The sequence below is a fragment of the Ammodytes marinus genome, assembly GCF_949987685.1.
Source record: "Ammodytes marinus genome assembly, chromosome: 15".
NCBI classification, from domain to species: Eukaryota; Metazoa; Chordata; class Actinopteri; order Uranoscopiformes; family Ammodytidae; genus Ammodytes; species Ammodytes marinus.
In genome coordinates, this window is record NC_137219.1 from 24,454,512 (window position 1) to 24,480,551 (window position 26,040).

The window sequence follows — 26,040 nt, forward strand, 5'->3', positions numbered from 1 at the left end:
TGATGCTGCTACTTCTTGCCACTTCCGGCATGCCAGAGGCTAAGGCAGCAAATTCAGTGGGGAATCTCTCTCGCTGGCAAAAGGCGATTATGGACGTTTCAGCCTCTTTGAGATCTTCCACCGACATTTTCTGATTCCCAAGTGATGCAGTGAACGCTTGCATTTCTCCATGCACATCAACTGCTGGTGCTCCAGTGGCACTTACGTTCGCAACCTGCAACTCTTTTCTTTTCCTACTGAGTTTGAGCAGAGTTCCTTTGAGCTTGATGATCCAAGCAACTGCAACCTTTAATCTTTGCCAATCAGAGAAATAGGTTATCAGTTCAGAAGTGGCGTTAGTGTCAACAAGTATAGCATTGACCGTAAGATTTCTTTTTACTTCCGGGTCCTCGGCAGTGACACTGACATCCACTGGAAATGCTGGCCAGGCTTCCTCAGGTTCCCGTAGGAATTCTGGGCCTTCCATCCTCCTTTGCTTCACAAGATGTTCTGCTTTCAAGCCATTTGAAGCATCGTCAGCAGGGTTCAGGGATGTGGGAATGTATCTCCACTGAGTGACTTCCGAGTTGTCCCTGATGGTGGTGACCCTGTTTGCGACAAAGGTTTAAAACCTTCGGCTTTCATTCTTAAGAACATCAGTTCTTAAGTTGATGTACTTAAGAACTGATGTGCTGTCAGTCCAAAAGCAGGTCTTCTTTAGTGGAAGCTGGAGTTCTGATTGAAGCATCCTGTCCACTCTAACTGCAACAACGGCAGCGGTGAGCTCCAAACGGGGAATGGTGACGGGCTTCAGGGGAGCCACTCTGGCTTTGCCAAATAGGAAGGCAACATGAACCCTCTCTTCCATGTTCTGCATCCTGAGGTAAGTAGCCGTACCATATGCGTTCTCGCTAGTGTCTGCGAAGTGATTCACTGATTCGCTAGCCCTCCACCAATCAAATTGCTCCAACTGAAAGACTGCCCGCCGTCGATTGAACATGTTCAATCGGCTCAAAAGAAGCCCGACGACATCTACGACGACCGACGTCATGGCACACACCAAACAGATTTGTGTACCCGCTTCCACCGTGCAGTAGTCTGATAACCCCACCCCCTATTTCTTATTGGTTCACGGCCCCGAGATCCTCTGGAAAAATATTAGGGATGCACCGAACATTCGGCCACCGAAAATGGCAAAATTAGTAATTTTCGGTTTCGGCCGGAAACAGTTAAAAAGCCAAACAAAATTACCGAAAATTGGCGAACTAAATGACACTAAGGAAATATGTTTTTAAAAGAGTTGCGCGCTTGTAAACCAGGAAATGGCAGTAAAGAGAGACGTAACCGCGTATGCGAGTCCACGTCTGTTTGTGAGCGCGCAGCAGGAGCAGTTTGTAAGGTGCGTGCATGAAAAAGTCAGAGTCCAGTGTGGGAGCATTTTTTCAAACTGGATGAAACACGGCGCAGTGCAATGCTTTATGCAGCATAAAGTTAAAATGCTCGTCCAAGATTGATGTTTAATCACCTTAGAAACACAAAAGCCTTGCACGAGCAAAGCAGCGATTCACAGGGTGGCCGCGGAAGTCTTAAAAGTCTTAAATTCATATATCTAAAATTAAGGCCTTAAAAAGTCTTAAATTAATTAAAAATGTGATATGCTGGTCTTAAATCCATTTCTCAAAGGTCTTAAATTTGTCGGGGCAGGACTATTCAATGTTATATATATTTTTTCTTCCGCGACTTTCCGAGAAGGAGATGTAGAGAGGCTACTTTCTAACTAACTGCTCATAAAAGTCCGACACTACGCTAGAGGGCAGTACGGCCGTGTGTGGCTGTGATCCGCATATTGTTGCATAGAAGAAGAATGTGTGTCCCCTGCCTCCGAATTTGAAGTCGGTCACGTGAAAGCAAGAAAGGGGAACGACTCAGCGAAATGCATGCCCAGCTTTTATAAATTCAGTGAGAGGTGGAGGGTGGACGACAAATATCATGGCTGGCTTTATTCACCCCGCGACCACACACTGCCGCTACTCCGTAGGTGTGCAACCATCCGCCCGCTGGCGATGTAGGTAGGCTACTGACCCAAACGCAAATCACACAGAAACAAACAGATTGATTGTGTTTAGTAAAATGTTTATTTATCTATATTTATTAATTAATAGCTGCTCATTAGACGGTCATTCGGGTCGCTTTGCCATGAGCTCACAGAGTGAGACGCGAGTCTCTGCTTCTCTCTCTGTCTGTCGCCTTCTTTCTCTCCACTCTGCCCTCGCTCTCTGACGGCTGGTTAAGAACTATTGCAGATCGTCCCGTCAATCGCAGACAGTAGCCTACATTTCCATCACCATTCGGTACAACCCTAATACCCGCAGTTTATTAACCTGGCTGCCTGCAACAATATGAAGAAAATAAAACATTTTGCAAATTACCGCAGGTCCCGTTATGCAAACCTGTATACAGTAGCCTATGCTATGCCTACTTTACAGTAGCCTATTTCCCGATTTTGAAAGTGCAAAAACATTCACCTGTGGAACCAATTTTTAAATAGTTTCTGCCATAAGTTCTGAAAAATAAAATTAATGGACTAAGTTTGTTGTTTATTGAATAAGTAGGCTAATTAAAATGGGAAGGACATTCTTCCCCATAAATTACCAGATTTTTGTATTTCATTATAATACTGCATGCTGCAGCTAACACATTTTCTTTATTGATTAAACTGTTCTTTTGACTCGATTAATCAGAAAATGTCAATCAATTGATACAGCTCTATAATAGGTTGAAAAGGTGGTAATGATGGGTTTTCACGTTGCCTTTACAGTGATCTTATATTTATTTGATGGTAAATGCGGGGGGACATTGTCTTCATTCAGACTGCTGAACATTTTTTATTTTCTGTAATTAGTGCATTGAATATTTGATATTCAAAATAAACCTCTACAGAGCATATACTGTAGTGTAGTTTGTAGATGTTGCCAAGGTATTGGTGTTCATTAGAGGTCTTAAAATGTGCAGATACCATGAGAGAGGCTACTTTCTTCCTAGCTTCTGATATAAATGATTATCTCTTTATGTTCAATAAACAGACAAACAGTAAACTTGAATGAGTCTCATTGAGTGACACACAACCTATGCTTGGGTTGTAATACAGCTGGACCCCCCAAATATCGCCTATATGTATTGTGTTTTAGGTCTTAAATTTCATTCAATGTGGTATTAAAAAGGTCTTAAAAAGTCTTAAATTTGACATGCTGAAACCTGCAGATACCCTGGATTCACCCGGTGAAAATCTGTGACAGTGTGACGGTTGGTAACGGTGTCATTCACAGTGACACCTCGCCGGTGAGGGCCACCGCGCTAAAGAAACTTTAGTTTGACTGCCAAAATGATAACCGGAGATATCGTGTCCGTTAGCACGCTGTTGGGGGAAAAGGCTCCTACGATCTGATTGCATTTCTCGAGCCTGAATACACAGAGCCATGTTGGCAAACTCACAGCTTGTTCATCGTGAACATGCCGTTTCCATTAGCTTGTGGCTGTCAGTGCATCTGTATGAACTTAGTCTTTCATGTAGACAAGGATCGGTCATGTCAAACTGTTCAAAGTGCGGCTGAGCTCCTGCGTTACTAGCACTAGACATGGTTCTTCTCACGGGTAAACCTGACCGTGGTAACAGGCACGGCAAAGACGGGGCGAGGCCAATGGCTTCGCTTCCGGACAGGGGCTGGGGGAGCTCATAGATTGTATATAAAACGAGGGGAGCTGCAGCTCGGTTTCAAAAATAGGCCATCGTGAGATTAGCTGAAAATCAGGGTATAGAGGCATACTACAATAAATGATCTGAACGTTTTTTTCAGCAAACAACTAAAGAAAAACGTATTAGGGACCTCTAAGACCATATAATATTGGCCGAAAAGTGTATAATATGAGACCTTTTAATAATAAGGTAATGAATGTTCACAGTTAAAACTGAAGCTGGATCAGTCTTGTGTTGAACATACTGCCGGTAAAGTGAAGGGTGTCAGGACAGGACACGTAGCCTGGGCCCTTGGGAAAAAAAACAATAAGGGAGAAGGGAGTGGTGTGTGGCTAAGGTGTATGCGCCGGTGCGCAGACATTGTCTTAAAATATTGGAATGTACGCTTCATCGCTTTCCTAAATGAGAAAAACAATATACAGTAATTCTCATATCTGTCTGTTAAATATGAAGCGTGCAGTTCAGCATAAAGTCTGCAAGCAAGGGAATACAGCCACAAGTTTTTAAGGGGTTATTTGAGATAAGGGGAACCACAGTTTGTTATTTTTATTATTATTTGTTTTTTGTATAGGTGAAAAAAGCTTTAGAAATTTTGCTATATTGATTTTGTAACTTTGGTTAGCGCCAGACAAGCAGTTTTTCATGTTTACAATCTTTCGGCTGAGCTAAGCGGCGAAGAAATAGGGGTTTGCACGTGTACACTGTTTAGTAAATTATAGCCGTTTAAGAAAAATCAATGAACGAAAACATTTTATTTTTTTTAAGTTTTGAAAATTACTTCAATGTGTTCTCGAAACACAAATTAATTTCAAATCGGAAATTGCACAAACTATTTGGAGCAGATAAAAAGCTAGTCTCCGTTTACCCCGCTCAGAGTGTGTGTGTGTATCAGCCAGCACTGCGGACAGTTAACAGACACATATGTGCGTGTACACTCACAGCCATAGCAGAGAGATGAAAGATAAACGAGATTGACGTAACCCAGTTGATGTGAACAATGCTCGTTAGTAAGTAGGTGCAATAAAACCTTCCAAATTAAAAAGCCCAAACGTTATCTATACTCCTGTTTAACCTGCATAAACATGGACTTGTAGAAAGCGATAGACTATTCTAATTTGTCGTTCCACAGAGTAGAAATTAATGAAAGCAATAATGACAGGTGAACGAACAAGTGTTTGTGTGTGTGTGTGTCTGTGTGCGTGTGCGACAATGACGTTGTCCGCACCCCAATGAAACGATTAAACGTGTACGCGAAAAAATTGCAGTCGTGTAACCGTTTAGACAAATTTGTAAACGTTCACACCCAAAGTAAGAAAGCAAGGGAGAATATTTTCCAAAATGTCCAACGATTATTTTAGAAATAAAGTTTCACATATTGTAGTATTCTTTTATTCAGTATAGTTTTATTATTACAAAAGGCCAATAGTGCTGCACTGTTGATTGAGTCCATGATGAAACTTCAATATTAACTGTATGTAAATACAAGTGTCCACAGTATTTGCTCTGCCAATCTATGCCTGGCTTGTTCTTCCTCTCCTTTATGAACAGTAGTACCTAATTTACTTTCATCCTTGTATCCACAGGTGTCTCTAAGGAAGAACAGGTCAGATATTATAAGGATGGACAAGACCATTGAAGCAAAGAAGCGACATCTGAAACAGCTTGAACACATCATTGAGAGAGAGCAATATGTCTATGAAGAGTTCCTCAAGAGCAGTGAGAAGAAACTTGAGAATGCAACAACACTGTGAGCAAGCAATACAGTTGATTTGTTGCAATAGTAACTTCACATTAAATTAACTAACCCAACGTTTTAATAATTGTAATGTCTCTTTTGTCAGTTTTGAAAAAGAAAACAAGTACAATCGGGAGATGAATGCTGAGATTGAGATGTTAACTGACAAAATAGGGACTCTAAAAAGGTAGTGTTTTGATAATATTGCAATATTTAATATCAACATGGTAGAACAATAAATACAAGTGAGGTATTTTGGAGGTCTGCAATGACTATTTTGTGGTGGGAAGTTGTATGGATCTAATCCCAGTCTTTCTTCTTCACAGTGAACTTGCCCAGATTGACGAAATCCTGAATAAATATAAGAGATACAAGAACATTCTGTACAAGCTTTCGCCTCCAGAATGGCAGGAGGCAGAGGCTTTGAAAACTAATGACCCATCTGACACAAACACTCTGGATGAGCACAACAGGGAGCCTCAGGAGTCAGCAATTAGACAGGGTAAGTAATAAAGGTCCAATATACAGAATTCAGTAATTCCTTCTCAATGATGGTGCCAGTCGTTTCAAGTGAGCTGCAACGCAGCAACCACACCATACAAACTCATTCATTCAACCTTTATTTACACTGGAGGGATCATTGAGGGGTGACCCTTATTTACAATAACATTGAGTAAAAAGAAAAAAGTTTCTCGTTGATTAATTTGTCATTAAATGACATTTAAACTAAATTACGATTTGCATCACAGATCCTCCCTTTTAATGGCCAGTAGCAATATTCTTCTACTTTTAGCAAACAGATACAAGGGGGGTATTTCTTAATTATTTTCCATCTTAATGTTTGGTGCTTGGTACAGTTAATAGCACAATAACTGTTCGTAATTTGTACTTTGCTCGAGTCTTTCTGACCTCTATATGCACGGGCACATGTTCGATGACGTTGCACAGAAACTCGTCTATAAACACTGCCCCTTATGTACAAGAGACAGTATTCAAAACTAAACATAAAAATTAACCCAAGAGTCATGAGGATTTTGTCTCTATTGCGTTACTTTTACAGAAAATGAGAAATCTACAACAGCCACAGCCAGGGAAAAGGGAGTGGGCGCAAACAAAGTGAGAGAAAATCCTCAAGTCAAAATCAGGAACATAACATTTTTTTTAGGGCTGTCAAACGATTAAAAAATTTAATCAGATTAATCACAGGATTCCATGGATTAATCACGATTAATTCTACCATTCGAAATAGGCCCAAAAAATTACCATTTTTTCTGTATATTGTTATATGAATTGAAAGATAAAGGACAGAAGGTGAATATATACATTTAAATGTAGTTTTTATTCATTGAAAATCCAAATGATGGTGTAATTACTGCAAATAAATTATAATCAACTAAAACAACCACACCATACTTAAATTTGGCTGTCTCTATTCAGCAAATATAGCATAGGCTATAATGGCATGTATTGAGTGAATCCATGGTTTTGCATTCCTGAATACAACCTGATTGCAGTTTGTTCGTGTGTCTGTGTGTAGAAAAGGCCCCAAAGTTCATAAGTTAGTGTTTGATATTTTTTACAGTGTGTTAAGATGTGTTTTATTCAGTGTGGATAACTGTCAGTTAGGGCCGTGACGTCAGTCGGCCGGAGAGTCTGTTTAGTAAGTTTCCTTTCTCTTCTCCCTCGGTCGGATGTGTGAGCGTTGCCGCAGTAATCGATCATTCCACATGTGAAACGTGTTTATTTGAGTTTATGTGAATCACCCGTGAGTAAGTAGCCTACATGCAGTCCCGATCGCTGTTATAAATTAGGCTATAGTTTATGCATGTTATTAACGGCCACGATTCGCGGGTCGCAACAGCTGTTGTAACGTCTCCTCACGAGTCACAAGCGGAGTTTAAGCCTGTGTTTCTTTTCCCACGATCTATGCTGCTGTGTCTGTGAAAGAAGGAAAATAAAGAGCGGATAAACCATACTCCTCCTCTCCTAGTCTCATGCTTATAGTCTGACGTTTTTGGCCATAAGTGCTGTTCTGGCCGACACCTCTGAAGTGAAACCTGTGATACAAGCAGATCAGCGCGGTACCGATACATCCACCAGTTTCCTCCGCTACAGTGTGTGTGTTTGTGTGTAGCCGACGTTGTTGTCACGTACACACACCTCTGAAAACTGCAGACGTTTGTTTCCTCCCGTGAACAGAGCAGAATGTTTCTCCTGTTGCTTCCGAGAGCAACTGCCAGCCGCGACACAGCGTGCTATGTGCTGCTATGTTTGGCTGTGCGCAGCTACTGATCCTGGGTCAGCCACAGCGTAAGAGTGACTGTAGTGTAGAGCGGGTGGGATGCACGGGGCGGATCATTCTGCACATGCGTTAAATGCGTTAAAAAAATGAACGCATTAATTCCAGAAATTAATCACCCTGGGTTAACGCGTTAATTTTGACAGCCCTAGTTTTTTTTTTTAAATGTTGTCGTAGATCGTGGACAGTATAATATGAAATGTATTTCATCTTCCACCACATTTAGCTCACATTATTCCAGTGGCGTTTTCTCCCGGAGTTCTGTTTTTTAGGCTGTAGTTGCCATCCAATAAAAACATTTATATTAACCGTTTCGGTAATTCTTTAGTGCTGTGTTGCATTTCTTCCCCATTTTTCTCCTCTCATTGAGCATTTCACAATGCACGAAACAGCGCCCCTTTAAAGTTACATACTGAAGACGCGGCGAAACACGACACTGCACACTGTATGTCTGCGAGGAAGCCAGCCCGAGCTGGCATCCCTTGGTGAAAAAATAATAATAAATTGACCAATCAGGTGAGGCTATTGTCATGACACTGCCCTCCTTTGATTGGTCAGGAGGGTGCCAAGGGAAGCCACTTGGCCCTTGGCTTCACACCAATCAAATCAAAGCATCATTATCAACATCACCGAAAAAACAATAACAAAACAAATAGCGCAAAATTAGCATGTTTGAATTGTTCTAATTTTTGAGTAGCCTAATTAGCAAGTGCAGTTATGGAGGGTGGAGATTTAGAGTATTTACTTAAAAATAATTTTACCAAACTACCACAACAGCAGCAAAATAAAATCTGATGGCAGGCCAACACCGAAGCTGAAACTGCGTGAAGAGAAAGCAAGGCTTTTTGGACGTTCAATGAAGAAAACTATAATCGAGCGGAGTGGCTAGCTGGTAGCAGCCACACTGAAATCTGCGACCAATAGAGAAATGTGACCATAGAGCATGCACGCATGAACCGAAAATCGGACTGGGTGTGCGACCAGACCAAACGCAGTAATAAAAACTATATTAAAACATCTTTCTTTGCACTGATGGTCTCGTTTGCTGTTAAAGGTCATTTATGATTATGAGAGGAAACATGAGGCTGTTTAAAAGATATTTAAATGTTACTCGTAGCCGCTTTAACCTGGGATAAACTTATCTCTAGATTTATTTGGGAGGAAAGAAGCCTAGAATAAGATACACAACACTGCAATTGGCCAAGCATAAAGGAGGAATGGCACTCCCAAATCTCAAAGATTACTTTTATGCAGCTCAGTTCCGTCCCCTTTTTCTGTGGTGTAATGATAACTATTTTGCTAGATGGAAAGAAATTGAAATTGTCAGATCCAGTCGGTTCTAGGAGAAAAAGTTAAATAGATTCAATAACCTCTGGCTCACTGGAGTTTTGGTTTGATTTTGTAAGGCAATTTAAACTAAGGAAAGACCAGAAAGCACTTAGATGGATAGCCTTTGACACTCAATTTAAACCAGGAGAAAATGATGCCATATTTAAGCAATGGGCAGTAAAAGGTTTTAAGGCAGTGTGTACACTGATGGAAAAAACAAAGAATTACAGACTTTCCAAAAACTAAAAGAAACATTTTATCATAATCGGGATTTATTTAGGTATATACAATTTAGAGATTATTATAATAAAGAAATGAAGATGGAAATATCCCACAAAATAAACCCAGTTATAAAGAATATGATCAATGCATATAAACCAAATAGTAAAAGTGTTAAAGTAATCTCCATGTTTTATGACAGTATTATGGAATGTAAGGGTAACTCAACATTGTATCTAAAATTAAGGTGGAAAAAAGAATTAAATGTAGAAATTTCATCAGATGTATGGTACGATATGTGTGAAACTCAACGTACTTCCACAAGTTCACAACAACTGAGGGTTTTCAACTGGAAAAATTTGGTGCGGTTTTTTATTACACCTAAAATCAGTAGTAAAGCATCTTCAACACCTCAGCCATGTTGGAGACAGTGCGGCTGCTTAGAAGCACACCACACACATATTGTTTGGAGTTGTGAAAAACTGAAGTCATTTTGGAAAGATGTACATTTAGTCTTAATTAATGTGCTTGGATATAATATTCCTTTGTCATGCACTGTCTTGTACTTTGGTCACATTTCACTGGTTAATTTACAGAGGGACAGATACTTGGTAAAAGTACTCCTAATGCCTTGTTTCCACCGAGTAGGTCGGGTCGGAGCGGCTCAGAGCAGGACAGCTCACTTTTAAGAATCTCTGTGGTGTTTCCACCGCGGACCCTACCCTTATTGGTAGGGCAGGGTTTAGGCTGGACTGCGATAGCCGCCGCCAGAATGTGGGTCAAACTATCGGGCTGTGGAACAACTGTGGTCAAGCCAGCGGTCTCTCGTTTTTGCTTGGTCAAACCAGCCGCTTCTTTATTTATTCCCCCCGTGTTGTTGTGAGCACAGAGACGGCTCGGTGCAACTGATAGAGACAGTGAGCGAACAGCGCTGGCTGCGGCAGCTAATCGTAGCAGTAGGACACAGTGTAGCCAACTGGTTCATTTAATGACGAGGAAAAACACCACACAATAAACAGTGCCGCGCTCACGTTTTCGCCAAAACACAAGACTCACTTCACTCTAGCCTTGGTGACTACACACGGCGGAAATTATTCTTTCAACCAACTGTGGTCAAGCCAGTGGTCTCTCGTCAAACCAGCCGCTTCTTTATTTATTCCCCCGTGTTGTTGTGAGCGTGTATTTACTACTATCTATGGCGAAAACAGTGCTGGCTTTGTTTGTATTTGTTTTAATTGTTTGTTCATTGTTGAATTTTTAGTTTTATCTGCACTTAATTGGCATCTGCAAGTTGATCTACTATGTGTAGATGTGATGTGCTAAAAACTCAATAAAAAAAAAGTATAAAAAAAAGAACATGGAACTTGAAATAGCCGACAGCCGCGCTGATGATTCTGTATTTGACCATTAGCGGCTTGTGCATTTCGGTCGGGGAGGGGTTGCATTTGTCGTGAATATAGACATGTATTTCATTCATTAAGGTGCACTTTACACGACAACACGAAACGGTGCAAACGCGGAAAAATTCCCGCGGTTGCACTATATAATTTACAGGAAAACAGCAAACGCAGGCATGAAACCGCAGGTTTTTGAGATCACCTCCAAGGGAGGATTTTTTGGAAAACACAACGGTTTTGGTTTCTTGTAAACACCGAAACCATTTCCCCTGGTAACGCTGACGCCATGGCTCCGCCCTCACACATGCGCATTGTGTTTGGAGATAAATGGGCATGCGCCGTCTTTGTAGGTCCATGTGCGCCAGTTGGAAAACAACAACAACAATGGCGAATCACCGAGCTGTATTCGCTGTGCTGTTGCTGATGAGTTTGTTATCGTGCCGACAATCGCTCCTACAACAAAATATGGAATTGCTGCACCAATGCTGTGAACAGCGGACACGAGTTGTGAAAAAGAATCGTTCTTGCGCAGGCGCGCCTTTTTATTCAATTCTTACAGCCGACACCGGATGCACCGGAAATGCTATTTACTACTACCTTGTACCGCCAACTGCTGGCCTGGCATGCTTACTACATCGATTTCGTCCCGTTTCCTCTGAAAACATGTGTACGGGTGAAGATGTCAGATAAATTGTGTCTGAACGGGGTTAAAAAAAAAAAAATACGGGAAAACTGTCACGTTTTCACTGTGAGAACAGGGCCTAAAGGTGCGAACACACTAGGCATTTTACACGCGTACAGACGCGTATGAAACCCGCCCCTTTTCCATAGGGAACCATTGGTTTACGCGCGTACATGGCGCGTAAATGCGTCACTCGCGCTAAAGCAACATTTTCACTCGCGCTAAAGCAACATTTTTACGCGCGTAGCTTTACGTGCGTATATATTACGCGCGTATAGCTACGCGAGGAGTTCAAAAAATTGAACTTTTGTTGCTCCTACGCGAGACGATTAGCCGCGTTGGCCAATCAGCGTTGAGCTTGACCCTACGTCACATACATTGGCAGGGTCGGAGAACAGTGTACTGTACACAGAGGCTGATGCGAGACACCGAGGAGTAAATGTATTGCGGCGGCCGGTGCTGTATGAAGCCGCTCGGGGTTATACGTGGGGAAAGTAAACCAGGAGAATGGACTTCCTGGTTAATTCAGTGAATATGTGTAGCTGTGCTTTAGCCGATAAACAAAGTTAGCGCCGTATAGCATTAGTTAACTCACCCTGTTGTGTGCGGGCGGCTAGCGCCTCATATTATGAACCCAAACATGACGACTGTCCGCGGGACTTTCACGACAAGTACACGAAGCACCGGTGTTGATCTACGCCAGCCACGGTCCCCTGTCACAGCCAGGTAGGGTAATTTTGGCTACTTGCCTTTATGTTGTGCCGCCGTGCACCGATGCTGCTGTAACTGTGTTTGTTATGTAGCTGCCGTGAATATGCAATGCTGTTTTAATGCTAGGCTGTTTGTGCTGTTCAGTTTGTCTTTTGGCACAGTTGTTGGCCGTATTGTTGTTGTTTTTGTGTGGACATGCACGCTGTTGTGTCGGGTCGGTTCTGATCGCAGCCATAGTTGATAAGGGAAATACAATATCGGGAGGGAGACTCGTCACATTACGCGCGTATAACCTTTTTTGACACAAAATGATCAAGCAACATTTTAGCCGCGTTACGCACGTAAATCTTACGCGTGTAAAATGCCTAGTGTGTTCGCACCTTAAGACTTTTAGCTCTGAAGTGAATTACTTGGTTCTGTTGGAGTGTTGGTGTCAAAACCCCCAAGAGTACCTATTTGCAGACCCATGGGGGAAACCATTGAAAACGGAGCTCCACCGGAAATAGGATGGGGCCACGCCCCGAACGAATTTCATTGGTCAGAATTGTACGCCCCAAACTCAGTTCATTCGTTCATTGGTCAAAAGCGTTGTCCCTCCCCGAACGTCATTTCATTGGTGGAAAACCATGAACTCTCAATTTCATTGGTTTAGAAGACGATTTGTAAATTTGACAGCTATAAGTGCCGGTACATTTGACAGCTTCATTCAATGATTGTACTGTAAAGTACACACACACACACACACACACACACACACACACACACACACACACACACACACACACAATAATAATGTGGGGTCACTGAAAGACACAAATCACATAAAAATATAAACTCTTATAAATAAAACAAAAAAAGTTCATGTGAATTTTGTATTTGTATTTTGATGTGTTTGCACTTTTTAAAATGAGTTGTGTGTTTTGATGTGTTTGCAATTTTTTTAATTAGTTGTGTATTTTAATGTGTTTGCACTTTTTAAAATGAGTTATTTATTTTAATGTGGTGGCACTTTTTGTGTTTCATTTATAAGAGTTTATATTTGTATGTGATTGACCTACTCGTGATAATTGTGAATTAAACAGACGGATTTCGGAAGATGTACACAAAGCTTCGTTGCTTCATTCATCTTCTACCTCAACATCTACTTTTTTACCACCGTCCTGGCCACTTGGGACCCTTAACAAACTGACGTATTTTACTGTGTACTAGCACCATAACCGGTGGAAACTGTGTATTATTATTCACCGTTAGGTGAACTCCGGCAGTAAAACAAAAAGAAGAAAACAAATTCAGAGTAGGTTACAATTCTAACCAATTAAATGAGTTCGGGGCGTGGCTTCCGGTGGAGCTCCACTTTCCCCATGGGTCTGCAAATAGGTGCCTCTCAAAACCCCCCCAAACATTCTTCTGCCAAGTGCCGAGGCATTGTCTGTGTTTCACACCTCTGCCTGAAGCTAGGCCATTGTCTTGGGTTCACACCTAGCCAGCCGAGCCAGGATGTGTCCCCCTGTCTCTTCTGCCATTGGTCAGAAGTCTTATGCTGTTTTTGATAACAGCTAGTGAGCTGGTACAGCTCGCTCTCTTCTCTACGCACCTCCAAACGGAGTGGTGCAGCATCTCTTCTCTTCCAACCACCGTCGGAAGTGGCGGAACACTCACGTTTAGCCTACCAAAAAGGAGGCTAAGCTCTCTAGCTCTCTTCTCCTCGCCTCCACCAAGAGAGGTTGGAGGTACAGCTCTCTTCTTCCCCAACTTCCAGACTGGGAGGGGGGAATCCACCAAGTTCTCTGGAGCCGGCAATCAGCCTCTCCACAGTGAAAGACCTGGTGCTACTCTCAAACTCCTGGACCCGGGCAAGGGCCGTTGTTCTCTGCTCTCCCTGATCCAAGCCCTACAGTACGGCCTGTCCAAACAGCCGTGAAGGCCCTCTCAACCAAAGAGGGACAAGGATCCAACCTGCTGCTCCAAGCAACCCAAAGAGGAACCAGAAGAACCAGGGAACAGACCAAGCTCCCACCAAGGCCAGACCCTTTAAGAAGAAGAAGAACTACTGAGTTAAGAGCTACAACCGAGAGACAACAACGCCAGTTAGCACGCCGCTACTGAAGAACCAAAGGACCAGCTCAACAGAGCTGCATCACGACTGACCCTGCCAAGCAGAACCCCTTTTTCGTGCCAAAGGACCAGAACCCAAGCACGGCTATGAGCGCTGTGTAAACATCTGGTATCGTATGAACTACTGGGCAGTTAGCTTAGCTTAGCAAGAACCCATGGCTTAAAAGACTGTTAACTTGGAAATGTATATTTACTGATTTTGAACTGTTCATTGTTGTTTTGTAATTGGGTTTACACTGAGACTGAAACTTTATGTCTTCTAACTTTATGTTGTCTTCTAACTTTATGTTGTCTTCTAACTTTCTAACTCGCGTGTGGGTATTTTGGCAGCAAATGTTATAGACTACGCATACGTGAAGTGGAGCCGTGACGTCAGCGTTACCAGGGAAAATGGTTTCGGTGTTTACAAGAAACCAAAACCGTTGTTTTCCAAAAAATCCTCCCTGGAAGATGATCTCAAAAACCTGCGGTTTCATGCCTGCGTTTGCTGTTTTCATGTAAATGATATAGTGCATCCGCGAGAATATTTTCGCGTATGCACCGTTTTGTGTTGTCGTGTAAAGTGCCCCTTAGATGTGTTGATTTTATTTACTTTCTGTTAATAAATTACATGCATTTTCTTTTTGTAACTGGAAGTTTATGTCATTCATTTGTGTGAATATTTTGTGGTATGTCAACCTCTTTACGTCAAGAATTCATTTAACCTTCAGTAATGTGGATATATTATCAGATTTGTAAGTTCAATAATAATTGATTTATTATTAGATTTTATAGAGTGAAAATTAAACTAGGTTTTATTAATATTATTTATTTGATCACTAGACTTAATCAACATTAATTTTAAACCATTGATAAAACAAGAAATGTTTTGCTATTTTGCACTCCTAAGTGGAGAGCTGGTGCCCCTTGAACTTTAAGAAATTATTAAGGTATTATTAATCTTCAGATAATTTCTAATAGCAAAATTAATCTGAACCACTTGTGACCGCTACATAAATGTTGCTTCCCTTGTGAGGAATTACTACACATTTATAATAAAATGTATAATTTAATGAGATGTTTAGGAGGACTGTGTGTGTGTTTGGGGGGGTTTGTTTGTGTGTGTGTGTGTGTGAGAGTGAGAGAGAGCGTGTGTTGTGTCAGTCAGATTACAGGCGTCTGTAAATCCTGGAGAATGACCAGGCGCTCAAATAGCTCTTAAATTTCATTAAATACATCCAAGCTGCAACTTACTATTTTCTCTAAAGGTTTGGCCTCACTTGGCTTCCTTTCAATGAATTATACTTAACAGACTTTTCACAGATGTACTCTTTCTGTAATAAAAAGTTTGTTTTCTGTAAATAAATTTGATCTAGGCCACATTCTACCAATTAATCAAATATCCCACCCACCTTAACGTCCCAATAGGTGCCAAAACAGAGTGGTGCATATATTGAGGAGCTAGTAATCTGATAGGATTAATAACATGTGCACAGGCTTGGAGTCCAGCCCAGGGGGAGTGCTGCCTTCTTGCAAAGAACCCACGCTGTCCTCAGACAACGACAAGACACTGTAAGGAGACATCAACAAATCTATGATAAGAATGAGCATTGTGATACAGCACATCCACTACTGGTCTTAAATGTATGTCGTAGTCAATAATAAGATTGGTTATCTTTGACTTTGATTTGTTGTTCAGTAAGGCAAAAGAATGACAATATAAAGAAAAAACATACTTGAGAAAATACATTTACACCATGGAAGTCTAAAAAAAAGGTTCATGCTAATCTTCATCTTTGAATATGAAAATAACTTTCAGATTTTCAGTTCATTTTCTTTATGTTAATATTTTCTCTCATCATTCTCTTTGCTGTTGTTTAATAAAGCTATACAGAAAACCAAATTATGTATCCCCTCATAAATCACTACATCTTAATCTCTCCTTGGCCTAAACTATTTTTTATTTCAGGGTCCCAATTTCTAAACGGAATAGAGACAACACAGACAATGAGGTCAGTTTTCTTTAGGTATTACCTCTTTTTATATTCAGTGTTTATTTGCAGTGCTCACATTGTTGTTTCACTTTCCGTCTCCTGCAGGAGAAACTGGAGATATTCTTCTCCGATCCCCAGCCATTACTAGATCTGATGATGGAGCTGACCGACCAGAACCTGTCCCTGATCCAGAACTCCACCAGGGTGGATGAGACACTGGATGAGCTCCGGCAGACCATCGAGACGGCCGAGACTAAAATGTACGCATTATGTTTATCCAAAAGGCTGGGCATATTGATGTTGAAAAATAATATATATATTTCTTTATATATAATATCTATATTTAAAAAAATGAAAAAGAACACCTACAATGCAGAACTTACATGTGGCATTTTATAGTTTGGCTTAATTGAAATTTATTTTGTTTTCCGTGATTCTTGTTGAGTTTGTACCTTCATGGTTGAAAGCACTTATTGGAAGTCGCTTTGGATAAAAGTGTCGGCTAAATGAAATGTAATGTAATATTAAACAAACCCACTTCATAAAAAGTATTAGTAAATAAAGAAGACACACAAGACAGCCAATATACACAAAAGTCATAAAATAATACATACTGAGCAACAGTAATCTAATCCAATGCTCATCTCTGCCTATAGGAAAGAAGATAAAGAGAATCTGACACTGCAGGTGTATGATATTGAGGACAGAATTGACAAAGAGAAGGACAAAGGTGCCATGCTGAAAAAGAAGGTTCAGCTTCATGACTCATTGAGAACAGAGGACCAGGTAAAGAGACAGAATGTACTCAACATTTAGCTAAGTGTCATTCCAACGTCACTCTATTTCAAGCCTTAAAGCTGCACCTGGCAATAGGGCTGTGCCACATCATACCGTCCACAACACACAAGATGTGATAGCAGCCGCAACTTCATTGTTTTCCACTTGTGCATACAATGTCCAGCAGGGTGAATATAGTACCCGGCTGGGGACACATACACAAAGGAAGGGAGGAGGTGTTCATGGCAAACTAAGCTAAATGGCTGGACGATACAGCCAGCTTCCTTTCTGGCTTGTTTGTAACGGTTAACTACTGAGCTAGCATAGCATGCTGTGCTTGTACAGTTTTGGCTCTTTACTTGTGAAAGTTTTAATGCACTTACTTAAAGTTACTACGAGCGTAGTTCTTGTCAACCTGGAGCAACGCTAAAACACACACACATATTGAAAACACGATAACTCAGTTTCACCTTAAATCAGCGTTTTTTCAACAGACACAGGGCGTCGGAAGGGAAATAGTAGCCGGTTAGAAATGCTTTAAAGCTGGGTTGGAGGATTTGGGGAGAAAATGGCAGTTTGGATAGAGATTCGAATCCAAATACCTCAACCGCTCCACTTGTTCTCTTTGGTCCCTCCTCTATGGTCCCTCCCTGACACGCTCTACACCAACAAAGTCGTGCCAAAGTGAATGGACAGTCCCAACAGCCAATAAGAACAGATAATCGGAGCCTCGCTCTGATTCATTTTCCTTTATTTAACCTCGAAAGATCAATTGAGGGGTGACCCTCTTTTACAATGACGTCGAGTTTGTACAGATACACAATATACAATGAGAATACATAACAAGTTTACACACACACACACACACACACACAGACAACAACAATTTAAAACATTCAGATCAATTGAATGAGAGACATAATAGCCTAATTAAAACAGTTACAAGTGTAGAGGGGCTGATTCAAAATAATAATTTTAAATTGGTTAACAGTTATGAGTGTATTTATTTTAATTGTATGTTGTAGGCTGTTCCAGGAGTCAGGGGCACTATGGCTAAAAGCGGTTTTACCAAGCTCAGACCGGGCATAGGGGACATATAACATGAGCATGTCAGTTGAGCGGGTTTGATAAAGCCCATCTGAAATAAGCAGCATTTCTGTCAAATATAGTGGTAGCTTTCCAGTCAGAGCTTTATATATAAAAATATGCCAATGTGCATCACGTCTCTCCTTAAGGGAGGACCACCCAACCTTTTCATATAAAACACAATGGTGTGTATCATAAGCATCTCCTGTAATGAATCTCAAAGCAGAGTGAAATACAGAGTCTAGGAGTTTAAGGCATGAACGAGATGCATGCCGATAAACCACATCACCGTAATCAAGGACAGACATAAAAACTGCCTCAATAATCCTTTTCCTACTGAACAACGGGAAGGTGGCTTTATTCCTATAAAAATAGCCAATCTTTTGTCGGAGACGACAGACAAGATTTTTTATGTGAAATGTAAAAGAGAGTTTTTCATCTATCCAGATGCCAAGATATTTATATTCAGTGACTCTTTCAATATGAGATCCATTATTTGTGTGAATAATAAGATCATTAAAATGTGTAATTCTTGCTCTGGAAAAGCACATATATTTTGTTTTTTCTATATTAAGGACAAGCCTGAGATCCACTAGACAGTTCTGCAGGGTGTTAAAAGAGCTCTGTAGGTTCTGAACAGATTGTTGCACTGAATCAGAAATGCAATACAGTACAGTGTCGTCCGCATACAAATGGGCATGGCAGTTTTGTAGTGATGAAACAATGTTATTGATGTAAATTGTGAATAGGACTGGACCTAAAATTGAGCCCTGCGGAACACCATTTGTAACTGTTAAAAACTCAGTTTGGTAGCTTCCCAGCTTAACTGACTGCTGTCTATCAGAGAGATAGTCCCTAAACCAGCTACATGTAGAATAATCAAAACCAATTTCATGCAGCCTCTCTAAAAGCAAATGGTGATCTAAAGTATCAAAAGCTTTTGACAGATCAACAAAAAGTGCTGCACAGTGCATTTTTTTATCGATAGCTGTAACAATGTTGTCTAAGACCAAAGTGACAGCAGATACAGTACTGTGGCCTGCCCTAAAACCAGATTGAAATGGACTCAAAATGGAAGCACTGGATAAAAAGGATTTCAACTGAGTATTAATGACTGATTCTAGAATTTTTGCCAGGCATGGGAGTTTGGAAATTGGCCTGTAATTGTTAAGATCACTTTTGTCACCCCCTTTATGTAATGGAATGACGTGAGCTTTTTTCCAGACTTTAGGAACAATACCAGAGGAGATGGAAAGATTAAAAATATGGGTTATTTGTTTTGATATGATAAGTGCAGAGAGATTTATTGAAAATGGGTCCAAATTGTCCTCTCCCATGTACTTCCTGGGGTTGATGGCAAGAAGCGCATCTACAACAATACTTGTTGGGACTTGAACAAGGCTGAAAAGAGGAGTTTTAGAGACAGGTGGTATGCTATTTTTATTTCTCGTGGTGGTAGGCGTATAAGGCGTAGATACTCCATTGTGAAAGAGTTTACCAGCAGCTATAAAGTGTTTATTGAAAGCTAAACCAATTTCTTTCTGATCATTTAAAATCTGATCATTTATTTTTAACTGACTGGGAACAGTGCTAGAATTGTTTTTGTTATAATTCACAGCCTTCCAAAATAGTGCAGGGTTGGAGTAGCAGTTTGAAATTAGTTCGAGGTAGTAGTCTGATTTAGCTTTCCTAACCATGGATATGCACCTATTTCTGATTTGTCTGAAAGCAGTCCACTTGGAGTTTTCACCAGAGCGTCTAGCTAGGGACCATGCTTTATTTCTCTCTGCAAATATATCGGACAATTCATTTGTGAACCAGGGGTTTGATCTATTTTTTACTCTGTGCTTTTTAAGGGGTGCATGCTTGTTCAAAATGGAGGAGAAAGTATTGGTGAAAAATTCTAAGGCCAATTCCACATCAGATATTTCACTTGTGAGATGAATGTCACTTTGATAGAGTTCATTTAAAAATGCTTGCTCCTTAAAACCTTTAAAATTACGCTTAATGATGATTTTGGGTTGAGATTTTTTAAGATGAATACTTCTGATACAGGCCACCGGGCAGTGATCACTGATTCCAAGCTCAAAGACACCAGCAGAAACTATTTTATTGCTTTGATTTGATAATATTAAATCGATCAAAGTTGATTTTGCTGGGTTTTTTAGATTTGGTCTTGTGGGCTCAGTTATTATTTGTGTAAGATTTAGGTTGCTACATATTTCTTTAAAAGGTTCAGAGGCACCAGAAAGCCAGTCAATGTTAAAATCACCCATCATAATGACCTCTCTATTTACATATGGAGAGATTAAATGTGCTAGCTCACTCAAGGAGCTATTTACTGCTGAAGGGGGCCTGTACACACCAATTACAATAACACAATCATTTAACGATAAAGACAATTCCAAAGCAATAAATTCAAAGCAGCTTCGAACAGAGACAGCATGTAGTAATGATACAGAATAATGTGATTTAACATAGACAGCCACTCCCCCACCCCGTGTGGTCCTGTCTATTCTGAATAAACTATAATCATTTATTGCCACCATAGAGTCATGTGTACTGCTCTTCAACCATGATTCAGTCAGAACCAAGACATCTGGGTCAGCCTGAGATACTAAGATGTTAACATGGTCTAATTTATTGTGCTGAAGCAAACTTCTTATGTTTAAGTGTAGAAAACCCAAACCCTTTCTTGTTTTGAGGATGTTTGGTGAGTTTAGCTTTGATATGCTCATGTCCAGGTTATCAACAGCGGGGTGGTCCAACACAATTGACCTATTACACATAATAGGTACATTTTTCAAGTTACTTGTAATCCCAAGTGGTCTGTGGCGTGACCTGTAAAATCTATGAGGAGGGATTAATGATGATCTGACAGACTGACATACAGGGATTGGGTGAGTTTTTATAGTAATGGATGTTCCAGGCCTGGAGGGGGCGCTAGATGCATGGGGACTAGTGGTCATGGAGGCTGTGTCACATGAGCTAACTACCTCTTGACTGACCAGGTGTGGAGATAGTCAATCATGCTGGACAGAGTTTGCAAGAGGAGTGACGCTAGGAACCGATTTTATTGTTAAGAGCATATTGCTGGCCAGAAGATGTTTCCCTTGTTTGTTTAAATGCAAACCATCGCTGGCAAAGAAAGACGGTCAAAGTGTCAGCTCATGTTAACTTTGACCAATCAGAAATCATATACCCCAGCTTTAATGAACAACCGTTTGCCCGACTCTTATAAACTCGGTATTACTGTAGGCTACTTTTGTGTTTGCATTTGACTTGTGCTGTGCCCCTGTTTGCTAGGTTACTGCAATTGCAATACAATGGTGTTGCTGCTGCCCCCATATTGTAACAATAAACACTTCGATATAGGTAGTCTGTCATCAAAGAAGGATGGAAAATGCCCTTCATTTAGTTAGCACAAAGAAATGCTGCTGCCTCAGGGCTGCAGAGTGCACCTGTTTTGTGCGCCCGTTTTGGCCTAAATATCTGTGTAGTGTGCCTCGATATTTTCACTGGTCACACCAATGCACCTGAAATTTATCATGTCATTAAATGTAATATTGGGTGCTCCCAAAATATATGCTAGTGCACCTAGATGAAAAAATGTAGGCACACCGGTGCAACCGATGAAAAAGTTAGTCCGGAGCCCTGTGCCTGCATGCTAGTCATTCATCTACTCTACTTCTTTTTCTTGCTTACAGGATGTTTTGTTGGATGATCTGGGTTTGAAGGTGACAGAAGTGCACCGCTGCTGCGTTGATAGCCGGCTGACCAACCTCAGCACCTTGGAGAAGCTGTCCAGCGTTGAGTACCGTATGTCTTTACTGCTCCAGCTCATTGAGAGCATCCCTGATGAAAGCTTGGAGACTCTGAGAAGGATCAAGGACAGCGAGAGAAGGAACAGGTTTGTCTCACTAGCCCCTTTTACACAGAGATTGCGGCATATTGACAGAACAAAAATACGCCAATATGCCGGCCTTCTGCTGGCGCATCAGTGTGCCAATTTACATAGCGTTCAGGAATGAAAGAGGGGTGCTTGTAAGCAGCGTCAGGTGCGACGTAAACATTTAGCGCTGTGCCGGTCAGCTGCTTTACAACAACAGCACTTGCCGGTGAATTGAGAGCAGAAGTGCTGGGGCTTGCAGTAAGAGGGCCGTATTTTACTGTCCCTGTGATGTGCTGGTTGATCTCGCTACGCGCTGAGTCCAACATCACTGGGACTGTTAACCTAACTGACAAAATAACTCCACTCGCTGCTTCACCTGTGTGTGTTTGTGTGACAGGTTGGCTCTGAGCGAGTTGGCTCTGACATACACACAGTGTGTGAAGTCACGTTACTGTAGACAGAAATAAATAAATGTGGATATACGCTCAGACTTCAGGATAATAATAGCGGCGGCGATCCGGTCGCAGCATGGCTTAGCCTAGCCATAGCTTTCCCACTTCATTTTACAACTTTTCCCAGGCCGAAATACACTCATAAACTCTGGAAAATGAAGCGTGGGGGTTTGGATTGAGCAGTGGACCTTATGACCAGCTAGATTATACGCCGTTCCTTTTATTTGGTGATTTTTACGGGACATCAGGCCGTCGTGGTTAATGTTAAACACACTTCCTTCAACTACTACCATTTTCGCACGTTAAGAACATAGGCTATGGAATGTCACACTGGCCCCTCTTCCACAACAACAAGCAGAACACTTTTATACAGAGAGGCGGAACAGATTGTGTCTGCAATTTTACTACCCCCAGCTGTTTAAAAGGGGCTACTGACTGTAGGCCTCTTAATTGGAGGGTGCTAGACACTCGTATGTATAAGAGCAAGTACATGGAATATTTTCCCAAATGTTACTGTATATCAGGTTCATAATTGTAATACACTTTTTTCTGCTCATTGGAGGTTACTGGACTTTCGTGTGTCATTCTTTGCTTATGCTTGCATATTTATACTGCGAATGGTACATTCACTCAAACTTTAGAGGGATGTAATTTTTTCTATCAACTGTCTTTTTTGGATATTTGTTACACATATAGTACTTGTACATGGCCATGTATATGTTTATATCATGTATGAGTGTAATAATCCTTTGGAACAGCAGTATTTTAGTAAAATTTGGACAATGTCAGCAGAATATTAATACACATCTCAGCAGGCTGGTTGAGTCCTGGTATTTTTAGACCTTTTCTGTGTTCAATGTTTAAAAACGAAACAAAAAATAAAATGCACGTTGTAAACACATGGTTCCCGAGAGAACATGTTCAATGAAAACCTTTTTTTTATGGCGATACCAAATTCAAGGCAGCGTGAGGAACAGCTGAGACTGGAGAGGGAGAAACAGATGGAAAGGATGAAGAAGTGCATAAAAAGATCCCTGGGTGAAAGCAAGAAAATTGTGAGTCTTTCACTTCAAAATGGATACATTCAACTCTTTATGCCATTTGGTGATATTTGTGTCATGTCTTCTAAATGTGTGGTTTATGGGAAATTTGGAGAAACGCTAATAATTCTGCCTTTTTTTAGGTAAGGGCATCATTTTACACTAAAAATACAAAAAATTGTTTAATACCTTTTTTTTCATTAATCATTATCTTTCAGCTCTTATATGTAGTCAGCACAGTCCTTTTCAGAAAGTGAAGTTACATAACAAACCTAGAGGAAGGCTAAAACATTTTTCTTTTAGACTGGAAGAAGGCTCATGCCCAGATGCATCCCTGTTGAGCAGAAGGTCAAAGTCAGTGAGGAGGACGTCATTCCTGCAGAGGATGAACTCCATGCCTACCTTTTCACCATTCAGGATGAGTAAAAAAACAATTAAACATACTGTGTGTTTTCACTGGCATGAAAAGTCAAATGTGTTAGAAGGGGAAAGTAATCGCAATATTGCAACAAACCAAAGTTACAGTTTTCCCTTTCTAAGGGTGTTTAGGGCAGCTAGTTTAAAACACTTTTTTTTATAGCTGTTTGGTTTCCACAGTCATAATAATAATATATGAAGATCATTCAACAATCACATTTTTGAATATGTTTTGTTATACAGTACTTAATAAAAATGAAAACAACAATCGAAATATAACAAAACATAGTGGAACAAATAGTTGGTCACCTATTCATTCACATAAATGTTTCACTTGTAGATATACATGTTATCTCAAAAGAGCAAAACACAGCTTGTGATGACATTCTCTCCATACTTTGAAGATTAGTAACTCTCTGAACTCCACTCAGGATCGTCCTGCAACCATTTCCGTGTTACAGCTCTCTTGCTGGCTGCTAATAAAATTATTATTATTAAAATTTAATTCATGTCAATATATATAGGGGAGAACGGGGTAAGTAGGCACACTTTTTACTCTAGTGAGAATTGCTCATCACCAAAACATCTGTCAATAGCCATTCCTACATTAAATTGAAGCTTAAGGTGTTGGCTAGACATGTGTGTCTCTCTTTTTTTCCAACTTATTGTAATGAAGAAGTAATTTACCATCAAAGACACTCTGACACATTGTGACAACCAACCCCATCAAGGGGTCGGTTGTCACACACTATGGGGTTGTTTGTCACAATGTTATCTTAATGGGAAAAATCTTAAAAAGAAGGCAAGGAGGCAGAACCAAATTTGAATGTTTAATTGCATTGTCAAGTTGACAAATAGGCCTACATAACTTACTGTAGCCTTGGCAGCTGGTCTAGTTTGGGATGCACTGGGTTGTTTTGATTTTGTTGCCCTTTTTTCTTTTGCTTGCTAGCTGCCTTTTCCTGCTCTATTCTTTCCTTCTCTGGGGTGTCAGTGAGGATACAGCTTGACAATTTCTTTCGTTATTGGGTTCCTTTTCTGGCTGCAGCCTTGAGATAACATGTGACAACCAACCCCCCAAAAAATTTGACGACCAACCCCAACTTGAATTTCTTGCTAGCATCAAGGCCAACAACCATCTGACAACTAATTAGCTTGCTAACCACAATCTAAACTATAGTTTACCCTTCACACTTTCTGAGGGTAACAAGTGTTTTGTTATAAACCCATTGTGTAAAAGCCTAGAAGAAAAATACTGAGAAGCAAAATATTTTGAATTTGACATGAAAAACACAAAACATCCTCTCACCTGAAATGCAGCTGTCTTCCTCCAAGGAAGTCTATGTATGTGACCTCTGATCCCAATTCTGGACCTTTTTTATATCAACATTTCAGAGCTAGCGCGCTCTGGTGGCGAGATATAACGAATGTGACATCCAACCCATGTGACAAATTACCCCGTTCTCCCCTACATATATACTGTATACAGTGCATATGGAAAGTGTGTGTGTGTGTATATATATTGAAATGAGCTGATGATTGTTATCTTGAGTTTCTAACTGCACAAATTGTTTTGTTTATTCACTAAAGTCTGAGTCTTGGAAGTTACAGATGTCTGCTTTCATAACAGGTGAAACATAAGAACACTAGATTACATTCTTATTGTCATGTTTTGGCAATGGTTGCCATATGTCTATGGCAGAGATGGTACAGAGCCTAACAAACACGTAGACTACATACATACAATATACATAATATAACAACCTTACTTTTCATGCTTGTTCCCAGCCAAAGATGTACACAAATAATTTCATGTGTGCAACAATGAACACTGGCTACACATGTTGTAGAGTACAACAACACGTTAAACAATACAAATTCATTATTTTTCCACTGATCAGATCAAGCAGATAATATCAGCAAGGCAAATCAAGGGCCAGGACACTGTAAGTCAGTGAAGATCACTTGAGGATCTGGGGCCTCATTTATAAATGTGGCAAATGCACATAAGACGGTGCACACAATTTCAACACAAACATTGGGATTTATAAAAAACAAACTTGACAGGAGAATGTGAGGTCCTCCACGGGCGTACGCACAGAAACAGATTTCCCTTTCTGTCGGAGTTTGCCACAATCACCTTCATGCACTCAGTAAATTATATTAATTTGGGGTGTTTTAAG

At 40.6% G+C, this 26,040-nt stretch overlaps 1 protein-coding gene across 1 annotated transcript; it reads left to right on the plus strand.

The window, feature by feature from the left end:
• Positions 1-829: 829 nt before the first annotated feature.
• Positions 830-23,866, plus strand: LOC307262005 (cilia- and flagella-associated protein 100-like; the record flags this gene model as incomplete). Its single annotated transcript, XM_080042735.1, has 11 exons — positions 830-862; positions 5,317-5,480; positions 5,575-5,655; positions 5,795-5,970; positions 13,662-14,001; positions 16,169-16,211; positions 16,299-16,453; positions 16,850-16,979; positions 21,764-21,970; positions 23,366-23,455; positions 23,744-23,866. The coding sequence occupies 11 exons, from the start codon at positions 830-832 to the stop codon at positions 23,864-23,866; spliced, it is 1,542 nt and encodes a 513-aa protein (XP_079898861.1).
• Positions 23,867-26,040: the final 2,174 nt, after the last annotated feature.